Source organism: Nyctereutes procyonoides, unplaced genomic scaffold (assembly GCF_905146905.1).
Source record: "Nyctereutes procyonoides isolate TBG_1078 unplaced genomic scaffold, NYPRO_anot_genome, whole genome shotgun sequence".
NCBI lineage: Eukaryota > Metazoa > Chordata > Mammalia > Carnivora > Canidae > Nyctereutes > Nyctereutes procyonoides.
This window is the reverse complement of record NW_026575141.1, coordinates 21,263,877-21,277,653: the sequence shown is the minus strand read 5'-3', so window position 1 is coordinate 21,277,653 and position 13,777 is coordinate 21,263,877. Positions and strand designations below refer to the sequence as shown.

The following is a 13,777-nucleotide window of genomic DNA, read 5'->3' as shown; positions in this document are numbered from 1 at the left end:
TTGTCTTAAAGTCTATTCTGTCAGTTAATCTTTCTTATAATTAGGTATGCTTCTTATAGACAATATATAGCTGAGTGTTATTATCCAGTTTGACCATCTTTGCCTTTTGAGGAGAACATTTAGTCCATTCATATTTAATGTAATTAATTATATGGTTGGATTTACTTTTGCCACTGTTATTTTTTTGTTTTTTTTTTTTTGAAGATTTTATTTATTTATTCATGAGAGACACAGAGAGAATGCAGAGACATAGGCAGAGGGAGAAGCAGGCTCCTTGCAGGGAGTTCACTGTGGGACTTGATCTCGGAACTCTGGGATCAAGCCCTGAGCCGAAGGCAGACACTTAACCACTGAGCCACCTAGGTGTCCCTGTTATTTTCTATTGTTGGTTACACCTTTTTTTATTCCCCTATTCCTCCTTTATTACTTTCTTTTGTGACAAATACTTTTAGTGTACCATTTTAATCCCTCTAATGTTTTTTACTTTCTATTTTTTTTCAGTTACTTTCTTAGCAATTATTCTAGGGACTATAATTTATATCTTAATTTATCACACTACCTCAAAACAGTAATTCCAAAAATGGAAACTATTCTAGTACATGTCCAGTTTTTCTTTTTTTTTGTATTTTGCCATATGTATATTTCATGTACATATGTCATAAGCCCAATATAACAGTATTATAATTATTGCTTTATATGATTATATACGTTTTAAATGTGGAAAGTGAGAAAAATATATCTATAGACTCTTTTATATTTATCCAAACAATTATCGTACTTGACACCCTTAATTTCTTCCTATGAATTTGAATTAACATCTGGAGTCATTTCCTTTTAGCCTGAAGAATTTCCTTTAGACAGTATAAGACCGTCTAGCAGCAGGCAATTTGACAATTTTTTCTTTTGACATTTTGAATATGTCAAGTTTTATCATCTCTACTGTTTCTGATGAGAAGTCCTCCATTAAAGATATTATTAGTTCAATCCCCTATGTGTAATAAGTCTTTTTTTTCTTCCAGCTTTCAAGATTCTCTCTTTTCCATTTGGCTTTCAACAATCTAACTATGTTATGTCTACATGGGTTTTCTTTGTGTTTTCCAACTTGGGATTTTTCATTAAATCTGGAAAGTTTTCTGCCATTATTTTTTCATATATTTTTTTTAAACTCCTCTCTCTCCTCTCCTTGATATCCCATTATGTTTATGTGTATCTACTTAATGTTTTCTCACAGGTCTTGGAGGCTCTATGGACTTTCCCTCAATCTTTTTCTCTCTATTCTTCAAGGTATATAAATTCTATTGACCTATATTCAAATTCACAAATTCTTTTTTGATATCTTAAATCTGCTATTGAGCCCACTGAGTGAACTTTTAGTTACTAAACTTTTTAACTCTAGAGTTTTTGTTTGTTTCTCTTTTACAGTAATTATCTCTTTGTGGAAATTCCTTATTTACTGAGTGACTGTCCTTTTAATGCCTTAAACACCATTTTCTCTGGCTTTTTAAACATTCTTCTAATTGCTGCTTTAATGTTTTTGTCTGGTAAATCCAACATATGGAGAAACTCAGACATAATTTCTAGTGATTTTCTTAAGTATAGGTCATACTTTGTTTCTTTGCATATCTCTAAATTTTTTGTTGAATATTGGACACTTTATAAACATTGCATTGTAGCAATTCTAGATTCTGATTTTCCTTGGTGATTGTTGTCTTATCTGTGTTTTAGTATCTTGATAAGTCTATTTCTCCTGCACTGTGTGGCCACTGATGTCTCCTCCTCTCCATTCACCCTGATCCCATTTTTGTTTTTAAGTCTGGCTTTTTAAGACCTTTTCAAGCTGGTCTCCAGTGTTCACCATAGTGTTTGGCTGAAGACTGATCAGAGATTTTATTCAACTATCTCAATCCAGTAAGGCTTCCACTCCCAGGAAGGGATTTGTGTGTAGAATGAAGAGTACATTCAAAGTCTGAGCCTTTCAAAAGATGGCCCCAAATTTTATTACCATTAGGCCTGCTTGAATCTCCTCTCCATGTATTTCCTAGATTCCACTGAACAATGACACATGGATAACTTACACCCACTTCATTTTCTGCTGTTATCTACAGTCTTCAGTCAATCTGTGATATGTCATGAATTTATCAATCCCCCATGACTATCTTAACCCCTAGAACTCTCTATAAAATCCTGCTACTTCACAAGTCTATTATTTGCCACAAACTGAACCATATCTTAGACTAGGGAAGCCATTGATAGGGACCAATGGCTGTTTGTTTGCAACTAAGGTTACTATTTTAATCTACAATATTTCCTATCAAGTACTCTCTCTCCAGCTACAAAGCTTCCAGTTTTAAAGGCTTGCCCCATCCTTTTTAAAGGGAAATGCCATACCAACAAAGCTGGGGATGAGGAAGAGGAGATGAGTAGCACCAGGTAACACCACAAATCTGTGTTGTTCTTAAGACTCTGAGTTCAATGCTTTTCATGAAAAAAATTTCTCAATTTGTTTGGTTGATTTCCAGACCAGTGAATTAGTTATTTTGGCAGTTTTGTACAGCTTTATGGTTGCTTTGTGGAGAAAGTGAGCAAACATCTCTCAGTCACCTCAGACATTTCTGTATTAATAGCATGTATTACATGCTGCTGTAGTCCAAAATTTAACTACACCAAATCTTGACTATAACTTTGAGAGTATATTTACCTCTGAGATAAAACTTTAAGTTCACTTTTTTGTTATTCGTATTCTATGCACAGATGTGCAACTATTTTAGACTAGACATAATAGTGTCTTAGCTTCCTTTCTTTTTTGTTGCTTCTGGGAAAAACTCAACTTGGGCATATGTGCTTTTGTACAGGGTATATAGAAAAGTTGAGAACTTCTCTATAGCAATAAAATAGCTACTAAAAATATAATATGGTCGCAGGTGAAATCAGGCTAACAGACTATATCTATTCAGTCTAGACTGAATATCTCACAGTATTTGAGAGATACTGATAAACCTACAGTATATGAAAATAACACTAAGAGGTAAGGAAATTATGACATATGAAAAGTACTTGAGAGAAAAGTCAATCTTTAGCCTGAAAAAAAAAAAAAGACATGTTGCTAGTCTTTCAAATACTTAAAGTAGACTTACACATCACATGACACATTAAACTGTCCTCTATCCGATGTAAAATATTTTATATAATTTTACTATAAAACAAGACTCATCTATCTGGTCACTAGTTTACAAATTTTGAATCATATTTATTGAAACATGACATACTGTGCTCTCAGCTTATACCTCAATCGTATTTTGTGCTGTTTTCCATTTTCATGTCTTGTAAATAACTTGTAGATTGTGGATTAAATTCCAAATACAAACTTGTAATGCCAGTGAAAAAGAAAGAAAGTAGACTTACTCAATATTGATACAAAAGGCAGAATCAAATTCAGGGGAATAACTCTGAGCTCAATAAACTATTTAATAACTTAAGCTAAAACAACTGAACTCATTTGGTCCTTTTGTAAAGTGATGAGCTTCTCTCACTGAGAATGATCATAACAGACTAGATGACCACATTTTTAAGAAGTGTTTGCTTAGGAGATGAGCTAGATGATCTTTCAACTCTGTAAGTTTATAAAAATAATTTTATAAAAGAATTTAAGTGGATAAAAGATAACACAATCATGAAAAATAATCCCAAGTATAAATAAAGATGATCATAATTTAAGTTTTGATAATAAAGGAAAGAGTCATAAAAAGTATTCCTAAAACACATGGGTTCTACTGCACTACTGAATCTCAAAGGGCAACAATATGTTGGATATTACAAAAAAGCTATTAGAAGCAGAAAACAGTATCCTACCATTGTACAAATCTATGATCTAGAGTTCTGGTTGCTATAACTTTTCAAAAACAAGAAAGCTGAAGCAGAAACAGAAGATAGCTAAAGGGAACAAGATATAGAGACTTACAGAAAAACCAGACTTCACTCTGAAAAGGCTCAAGCTGAATGTGTACATAACAAATATTTATAAATGATATGAAGGGCACAAGTAAAGTAAACTTAGACTTGTTCACCCAAACCTGGAAGGCAAGCCTTAGACTCTGAAAGAGGTAAGGTTAATACAAATAAAGAAAATATCATTATATTCAGGAAACAGTAAGATAATTTGCTGGGATTAAAACAGGTTATAGCTGAAAACAGCAATAACTTACCTCTTTGAGTTGATCAGCACTCCCCCATGATGCAGAACGCTGATGTGACCTTTTTTCTGCTCCCTCTTCTGCCCAACAGCTAGGTGTCTTAAATTAGAAGAAGAATAATAAAAATAATAAAATAAGGAACTCTATCTCTACTCCTTAATCTCACAGCAATTCAAACATATTTCAAAATATTAGCACATACCAGTTAAAGGGTTATACTAAATACTGAAATCCCTTAAATGCTAAGATTTTCATGACCTGTAAAAGGCTTAAAACACTGTCATATTCTGAATTAGATATGATCAGTCTATGATATATCCAAGTGATAGTATTCAAAACATTGGTTTTCTGATATTAACATTAATAACTTGAAACTATCAAAGAGAACCATGAAGATATACATATTGGTGCTTTTAAAGAGAAATGCCAAATAAATATAAAATGGCATTTCTACTAATTAAAATAGATGGAAATGAGATTAACAGAACTAGCTCAGAAGCAGTGGGATTACATATGACCTACATGTCAAAATCTAACAAGATAAAGGGCTGATTGTATTATTCTTCCTATACTCAGATAACAGTGTTAGCAATAATAATCTTTTTTGAAAAACATTCCGCATCTTTAAATGAAAATATAAAATTCTAAAAATGAAAAACATTAAACTGAATAAACTTACTGTAATCTGAAGCAATACATCTTTTTTAAGAAAGAACTTCAGCTACATGTCAGAAAAGAGAATTGTTTTTACCAAAAACCTCATTTCCAATAATTTAACCAGTAATAGACACTATACCCATTGTAACACAAAACACTAAATCAAATAGTTAAGACTATTCAGGAGTTGTTATAAAATATCATCTTCAAGATATGAGAAAACTCTTAGTATAATACAAATTAGGGAAAGCAAAAACAACTGAATACAGACTAAGGATGATTAATACAATAATTATATATAGCTTTAAAAATTACTTTATTGAATACTAAAATAATAATAATAATAATCCTTATGTTGAGGTGATGCTCCATGACTTCTTATGAAGAAGACATCAGCTCTACTTTATACAATTCAAAATATTTATGAACAACTTTTTGAATTACCACCTCTTAAAAATAACAGTATTCCAAAATGAAACCAACAATTAAATGCTAGTTGAATAAAAACACAAATAAACTGGTTAACCAGTTCAAATACCAAAGTGAAGGTATTTAGTAGTAACAGAGAGCAAAACAGTTTACTCAGTTGACAAGTTCAAGAATAAGGGATATTGTTATATTAAATGAGCTGCCTGCAAAGAACTAAGTTATTAAAATTTCCTAAGTTCAGGCCTAGATAAGTCAAATTTCACTGAAAAAATTTATCACCCCCTCCACCAAGCAGTCATAACTTTAATAATCAACTATTCTAAAATTGTTCAATTATCAGTTTATCTTTATCAAACTTTTATTTTGAGAATTTATATGCCTCATTTACTTTTATTTTTCTACCAAGTATAAGCATTACTCTTGTCAAAGATCAAATGATTAAGGATCACAATGTTTAAAATTCAAAAGTACATTCACAGAAAATGAGTGAAATTTCTGATATGTTTCATAATTATTTCACAATTACATTTATAAGAGGAATTACTGTCATACAACTTTTTCAAAAGACATTTACATAAACTGTATCTCCAACTTAGAGATAAACCAATAGCCACAAAACTTTAACAATTGCCTTAATACTGCCAAGCATGCCACTGGCAAATGGAACTACATTTGAGATCTCTTATTTCACAGATCTTTTTCCTTCACATTATCATTCTTTTCTTAAAACTGAATGTGAAAACCTATTTGATTATTTCAGAATGTAGTGTTAGTTATATAAATGAAATAAAAACGACAAAGGAGTATTTATGTTCCTGATATGTAGCTAGTAAAATAGCTAGATTTTACACTTTTTTAAGAGTGTAAAACCATTAGAAGAGACCTCTCAGTCATGTGGCTACAGAATTACATGCATATATATTGTTTAAATATATTCATCATACTATGAACTTTTCCAAAAAAGGTAATTTCATTTTAATCACATCAATTTAAAATAAATAGTACGAAAAATGTTCTAGTCTACAAATATATTCTGCAGACTATATAGTCACATGCAAAAGTTTAAATTCAAATGAATGAAAATGAAATAAAACTAAAAACTCAGTTCTCAGTCATTCTAGCACATTTCAAATGCTCAATAACCACATGTGGCTGGTGGCTACTGGCTGCTACACAAGACAGCACAGAGACAGAACGTTTCCATAGCTGCAGAAAGTTCTATTGAGAGCAGTGTTTTATACACTTAATCACAGATGTTTAACAAGTTAGTTTAGTCAAAGCAAAACCAAAAGACAGCTACTCAGTTTATTACATCTATGTAAAGTTCATGCTTGTCAAGTCACAGAAGATGACTAATTTGCATCTAATTTATTAAATCTGAGTATCTGAGAAATGCTTTACTACTTAGATAACACAAAGCAGCAAAAGTTCTTTCCTTTCATACAAGTAAGCAATTCCTTCCAACTAGACTGTCCACTGATTTACAGTAGAATTTTATAAACTGTGACACTCATAACATGCTCCTGGGTGTTGGTAAGAATACAGATTAAGAGTTTGATGGTTAAATTAATTCGGGAAATGCTGTATTTTATACCTTCCCATACTACATGTACAATGCAATGAGCATTTCAAAATTTCAAACACACACACACACTTTATTAAAAACTTGCTTTACTTTCTTTCTCTTAATTATATAACCCCAGAACACTTCTTGTACAAGTAGTTTTATTAACATCTTCCATAGAAAGCTTAGAAAAAAATATAATCCTCAATAGTTTGTATTGTATATAATTGCCTGCTCTTCATTCACCACACTTAGGGGATTCTTCCTTTCTAGTTGCCTCCACTGACACTACCAAAGAAGAGAAAATAAATCTTTTGTACACGTGAATAAAGCTGAACCAAGGCCATCTCTAAGACTGTCGACAAAAAAGTAGTTGGCTAAAAAAAAAAAAAAAAAAAAAAAAAATCCTCTACATGATAAGGATACCTAAGGGTTAAAAAAGATCATTTAAAAAAAAAAAAAAGATCATTTTCAATTTTCACCTCTCAGATTTGTCCAAGGTCCCGCCCAAATAACTTTCTCTCCAACCCTCAGGTCCATCTATTACCCCTTGGTTTCCTATGGGAGGACCTCTTTTCCTATGAGTGAAATACAGAGAAAACAGTTCTATTGCAAGGGACTTAACACTCGTTAAGACAATTTTCTAAGAGAAGTTTTAGGGGATGCCTGGGTGGCTCAGTGGTTTAGCACCTGCCTTCAGCCCAGGATCATGCCCTGAGACAGAGAGAGAGAGAGAGAGAGGCGCAGAGACACAGGCAGAGGGAGAAGCAGGCTCCTCGCAGGGAGCCCAATGTGGGACTTGATCCCAGGACCCCAGGATCATGCCCTGAGCCACAGGCAGACGCCCAATCGCTGAGCAACCCAGGCGTCCCCATGATTCCTCCTTTTTTGAAATGCAAGAGCCAAAGCCACTTCCAAAACCCCCACAAGAACCAAAAAAACTAATCACTTCATAAAACTCTCATCATCTTATTTAAAACTTATGTAAAACTTTTTTTTTTTTTTTAAAGTAAGCTCTATGCCCAACGTGGGGGCTTGAACTCCAGATCCCTAGATCAAGAGCTGCATGCTCCACCAACTGGGCCAGCCAGGCACCTCTTCTGTAAAACTGAAAAATCTATTTTTTGTACAGTTCATCTTTGGTCTTCGAACTTAATGTAATTTATAATCTATAATAGAAATATGATTACTACTAATTACAGTACTTAGAGAGATGATCCTTAGTATTAAAGTACTCATCAACCTGGCAAGAAATGAAATGGAATTACATAAAAATCAATGATACTTAAATAACTGATTACAGACAGATTTTATTTTATTTTTTTAAAATTTTTTTTAAAAGTTTATTTATGGGGATCCCTGGGTGGCGCAGCGGTTTGGCACCTGCCTTTGGCCCAGGGCATGATCCTGGAGACCCAGGATCTAGTCCCACGTCGGGCTCCCAGTGCATGGAGCATGCTTCTCCCTCTGCCTGTGTCTCTGCCTCTCTCTCTCTCTGTGACTATCATAAATAAATTTTTTAAAATTTTTTAAAATTTTTTAAATTTTTTTAAATTTTTTAAATTTTTTTAAATTTTTAAAAATTTTTTTATTTTTTTTAATTTTTTTTTATTATTTATTTATGATAGTCACAGAGACAGAGAGAGGCAGAGACACAGGCAGAGGGAGAAGCAGGCTCCATGCACCAGGAGCCCGACGTGGGACTCGATCCCGGGTCTCCAGGATCGCACCCTGGGCCAAAGGCAGGTGCCAAACTGCTGCGCCACCCAGGGATCCCTACAGACAGATTTTAAATTATAAAAAGCTTTAAAACAATTAAAAACGGGATCCCTGGGTGGCGCAGCGGTTTAGCGCCTGCCTTTGGCCCAGGGCGCGATCCTGGAGACCCGGGATCGAATCCCACGTCGGGCTCCCGGTGTATAGAGCCTGCTTCTCCCTCTGCCTATGTCTCTGCCTCTCTCTCTCTCTCTGTGACTATCATAAAAAAAAAAAAAAAAAAAAAAAAACAATTAAAAACCCTTCATTATTTATAAATATATAATTTGAGTTTTGTTTCTTTCCACTGATGAAAAAATGGTTAAACTTTTAAAAAAACTTTTAACTTAAAAGATCATTTTGAAAAGTCTATCCTGATAAAGCATTAAGAGGAGACAAAAAGATTATGATTCTACTATTATCCCTTGTTCTTCTGATAACAGTATACAAGTATAGTTTTATAACTAAGCATAAATATAAATTACTGTTTCACTTATTTAACAAATGATGTAGAAAAGAAAGAGTTCATCTGAACAAGCTTTAGGAATTCAGGGACAGCAGCAGTTACATGCTCAAATTTTTTATCACACTTCAACTATACAGTAAGTTACATGCTTGCTCATTAGGTTAGACCAGTTCAAAGTGTGGTCTGCTGATGAGCAGCATCATCCACATCTGAGATCAAGATAGAGATGCAAATTCTCAGGGTCATCCCAGAATTACTAAGTCTGGAATTCTTAGATAGTTTCAGTAATCTATGTTCTAACAAGTTGTCCACATAATTGTGATGCAAGCTAAAGTTTGAAAACCATTATTAACTAAAGAAATAAAAATGAGTAAGAAACAGATTCCAAACTCAAGGTGCCGGGCTGACCATATACCCACTCATTTTTCTTGTAGGCTAATATCCACTAACAAGTATAAGATCAGTCTGCATATAATTACATCTTTGGAAATTAACATAAGCTAATGTAACTATCATTTAGAGCCATGTGGGAAGTAATACTGATAGAAAGTTTTCTTTACTGAGTTACATTAAAAAAGGATTTAAAACATGGTTTTAAATCCATTTTTCCTGATTAACACGCCTGAGTATATAAGTAAAATGTATAAAATCTATATCTAATTAGGCCTCAATGTGCTCAAAACACAAGTGAATGATAATCTGTGAAGTAATGGTTTGTGATTTTCCAGATTAGTACCAAGGAACTTATTCAAAAGACATTAAAAGCTATATTTCTTAAGCCTAAGGTAAGGGGGAGGGTGGGTGTTGGTGAATTGCAATTTCTAAAAACAGGAAATACCACAGAAATCAACTATTGCATCTGTGTTCCACATGATAAAGTGAAATAATCTGCCTTACTCTGTAAGAAATGCTAATTTGAGAAAAAGCAATCATAAATGTGCCAACAACCTTAACAATATTCATAGTAATTCTATTTCCAAGAATTAACTTGAGATGTACACCCAGAGATGCTCTGGAAATAAATTACATATCTATCAGTAGGGAAATGAAAAATTGTGGCACATTCTTAACAATATAAAAACCACTGCACATGGACTACAACCCCATTTTAGTAAGCAAATACACACAGAAAAAGACTAGGGAGAGATATTTCAAACTATAGTTTGAATAGTGAGAATTCTAGATAATGCTCTAGTAAATCCGTAATTTTTTCCTAGCCGAACAAGAAAAAAAAAATCAGGAAAAATGGATTTAAAACCATGTTTAGGCATATTTAATTCATGAGAAAATGCTATGACTTTTTTAAAAAGATTACAAAACACTACCTATAATACCTAAATTCTCTTTTTAAAATGGTCTTATTTTTATTTTTTAAATGTAAATAATCATAATGTAAAAGGATATATATCAAAGTGTTAAAAAATGGCTATGTCTGGATATTAGGAATACAAACAACTTACTTTGTGATTTTTGGTATTTTCTACAATGACTACTATTTTCAAAATCAGAAACAGGATTTAAAAAAATAATATAGCTATGCTATAGAATTGGTAAGTGTGGCATATATTGACAATGAAAAAGCCCTCCTAACTTTAGACATAAATGTCAAATCTATTTTGGAAGACAGATTACATACAAGTCACATGTAAGTTAAAATGTCAGTATATATTGCATAAAATATTTTTCAGTAGACCAGTTTCTTTTGACTAGGGGATTAGGGTTTTTCTCCAAACAGTAAGGGTCTAAACAGAGATCACCAACTATCGGCTATGGGAACAGAGTTGGGAAACTTCAGATAAGCAGGAACATTTAAGTGTTTAGAATAACTGAAAAGTGAAGTTCACTGAAATGTCAAATACTCAGAAATATTAGTGTAAAGTTATTGATTAGGATACTGACAGGAAGTTATAATTCAGTTTAGATATGCCTTTCATGGTATACTTTAATTATGTAAAGGAAAAAATATCTATAAAAATATTCTCCTGAAAAAGTTAAATACAGAGCTACCATATCATCCAGCAATCCCTAGGGAAACAAAAACACGTGTCTACACAAAAACCTGTACACAAATGGTCACAGGAGCACATCGACTTATGAATGTATAAATAAATTTTAGTCTATGCCATGGAATATTAGTAATAAAAAGGGGTGAAGAACTGATACATGTCACAATAGGAATAAACCTTAAACAGACTATACTAAGTAAAAGAAACCAGATACAAAAAGCCCCATATGAGTCCATTTATGTGAACTATGCAGAATACACAAATCTACAGAGGCAGAAAGTAGATCTGTGGGTGTCTATTGCTGAGGGAGAGAGGACTGGGGGAAAACAGTGCATGACTGCTAATGGGCACAGGCGTTTCTTTTTGGAGTGATGAAAATATTCTAAAATGGACTGTGGCAATGGTTGTACAACCCTGAATATATTATGAACCAGTGAGCTGTATACTATCAGTATGTGAACTGTATGGTATATAAATTTTATCTTAATAAAACTGTTACTAAAAATAGTTAAGCCAAAGAGGCAATTATAAATCAGTCTCATTTTTCAATTAAAAAAAAAAAGCCATACTCTCTCTGTCTCTCATGAGTAAATTAATAAAATCTTAAAAAAAAAAAGCCATGTACTGCTGAACCTGAAAGTCTCAAGCATTTGCATTTTCTCAAAAGTAACTGATATTTTTTTGTCATGCTCTTCTTGCCAAGTTTCAAATCACACAGAGGCACTAACTAGTCAAGTATTATAATAGAAGAGGCCAGGAGGGACTGCACATTCATAATTTTTCCAGTTAGGTTTCTCAAGTCAAGCTGAGAACATTTAATAAAAAAATTAAAGATGTAACATATATAATGAAAATACTATTCTGTGGCTTCTTACACAGTTACTAATAGACTCTTGACAAATAACCAGCTTCTGCTTTAATCAAAAGGTGATGGTAATACCTAAGGAATTAAAAGTATAAAAAATATTTCAATTTATTACTTGGTATTTAGACCTAACAATACCCTTTCTGATAAGTTCTATCACTACTCTTGGGAACAGACTTAAAATCAAATGAGGAGATCTAATTTTCAGTCTTTAGAGAGTATTAGAATATATTAATCTTTGGTGTTACAATCTTTTAAATTATAATTAACCTTGGTGGCTGGGTTTCAAAAAATTTATTCTACATGTAAAAAAATAAAAGCAATTTTACTTTTTTAAAAATAATATTCCCAAACACTTTAAATAATATATTTAACAGTCACACTGGAATATAACTGCCTCTGAATTATCCAAGAGATAAACTACCTTTGTTTCTTGATAGTTTTTAGCATTTAAAAAAAAATCTCTCATGCCTGACAGAAAATCAGCAACATAAGTGACTATGAGATACCTACCAAAAATATTTCCACATCATTCCAAAGTCATAAAGACTAACAGTGCTCAACTGATACCATGAATATCATCAATGGGATACCTAAGTGATAAGGAAGGAAGGAGTTTCTTTAACTATGTATCTTCACTTTCCTATACTTGGACCCAAAAATCTGAAGTGCCATTTCTTATTTATAAGACTGCAGGATAGACAGCAATAGCTACTTAGGACTGAGTGAATTGTGACCTATCAGCAACTGTTTATTGAGTTTCAGACCCCTATCATGCTGCAGTTATCTGTATAATTTCTATGCCATTTCCTACCAATTCAGATATAATGCTCATAATTGCATGTCAATTGTTGACATTAGTAATAATGACTTTTTCTATCACTTAATTCAGTATCATTATATGTAAGCCTCCTCCTGACTGCAAAATAGATTATAGATTATAGATTCTAATTCTAATAGATTATAGATTCTAATTCTAATACGAAGGCAACTGGTATTTACCAATATCAATCATGTCCTGGATACTGTACTAGAAGCTTAACATGGATTATTTTATATAATCCTCACGGCAATAGGTACCAGTGTTATTCTCTAAAAGTTATAAGAATTCCAACAGCAATGAAAACTGTTTTCACTCGATTCATACTGTTTCCTAGGAATGTGATATATCCTATTCCAGTCATTCATTTATACAAGGCAGTTATTAATAAGTAGAAAGGCATGTTGCCCTTAACTATGATTTAATTCTTAAGTTCTCAAAGCTTAATATCACTAACAAATGCCTAAGTAAATGCTAATTATTTATTATTATTATAGGATTTTTAACAGAAAACTGATGGGTTAAAAGATATAAAAGGAGGAGAATTAATGTATCAGACAACAAAGGTCAAGATGATGGAGGAAGAGGGTTATTCCAAATAAATATAAGCTATTTCACAATTTTACCGAGAGCTAAATTAATTAGGGGTAAAGGTATGGGGGGAAACACTAAGAAAAGCAGGTTAATTTTGTTATCTGTTAAATATTTCCAGTAATGGAAGGAAACCCAGGTACATGGAAAACAGGAGCATGAGGAAGGCTCTCTGCTAAAAATCCCTTACTTTTGAATCAAATAAATATACTACCTGTTACAAATAAGCAGAATTTTAAGTTTCTGATAATTTCAGAGATAGCGTTTGAAAATGATAAATAAAATATTAAAATATTTGTCATGAGTTTAAGTTTCGCATCAGTTTTGGCAACCATATCACTCCCTCAGGAATAGGACTACCTTCATGAGGACTGTTAAGCTCTAAAATTATACTATCCTCTGTGTCTGAATTTTAGCTAATAGCTGAAAGAGAA

General features: G+C 32.6%; 1 protein-coding gene across 2 annotated transcripts in view; it reads right to left on the bottom strand.

Annotated features, from left to right (window-relative positions):
• GLCCI1 (glucocorticoid induced 1) overlaps window positions 1-13,777 on the bottom strand; it is a 101,553-nt gene that overhangs the window by 43,643 nt on the left and 44,133 nt on the right. For both annotated transcript variants that reach the window (XM_055307333.1, XM_055307335.1), the window contains exon 3: window positions 4,203-4,289. In XM_055307333.1, the coding sequence (XP_055163308.1) occupies window positions 4,203-4,289 (87 nt within the window). The remainder of the gene's footprint in view (window positions 1-4,202; window positions 4,290-13,777) is intronic.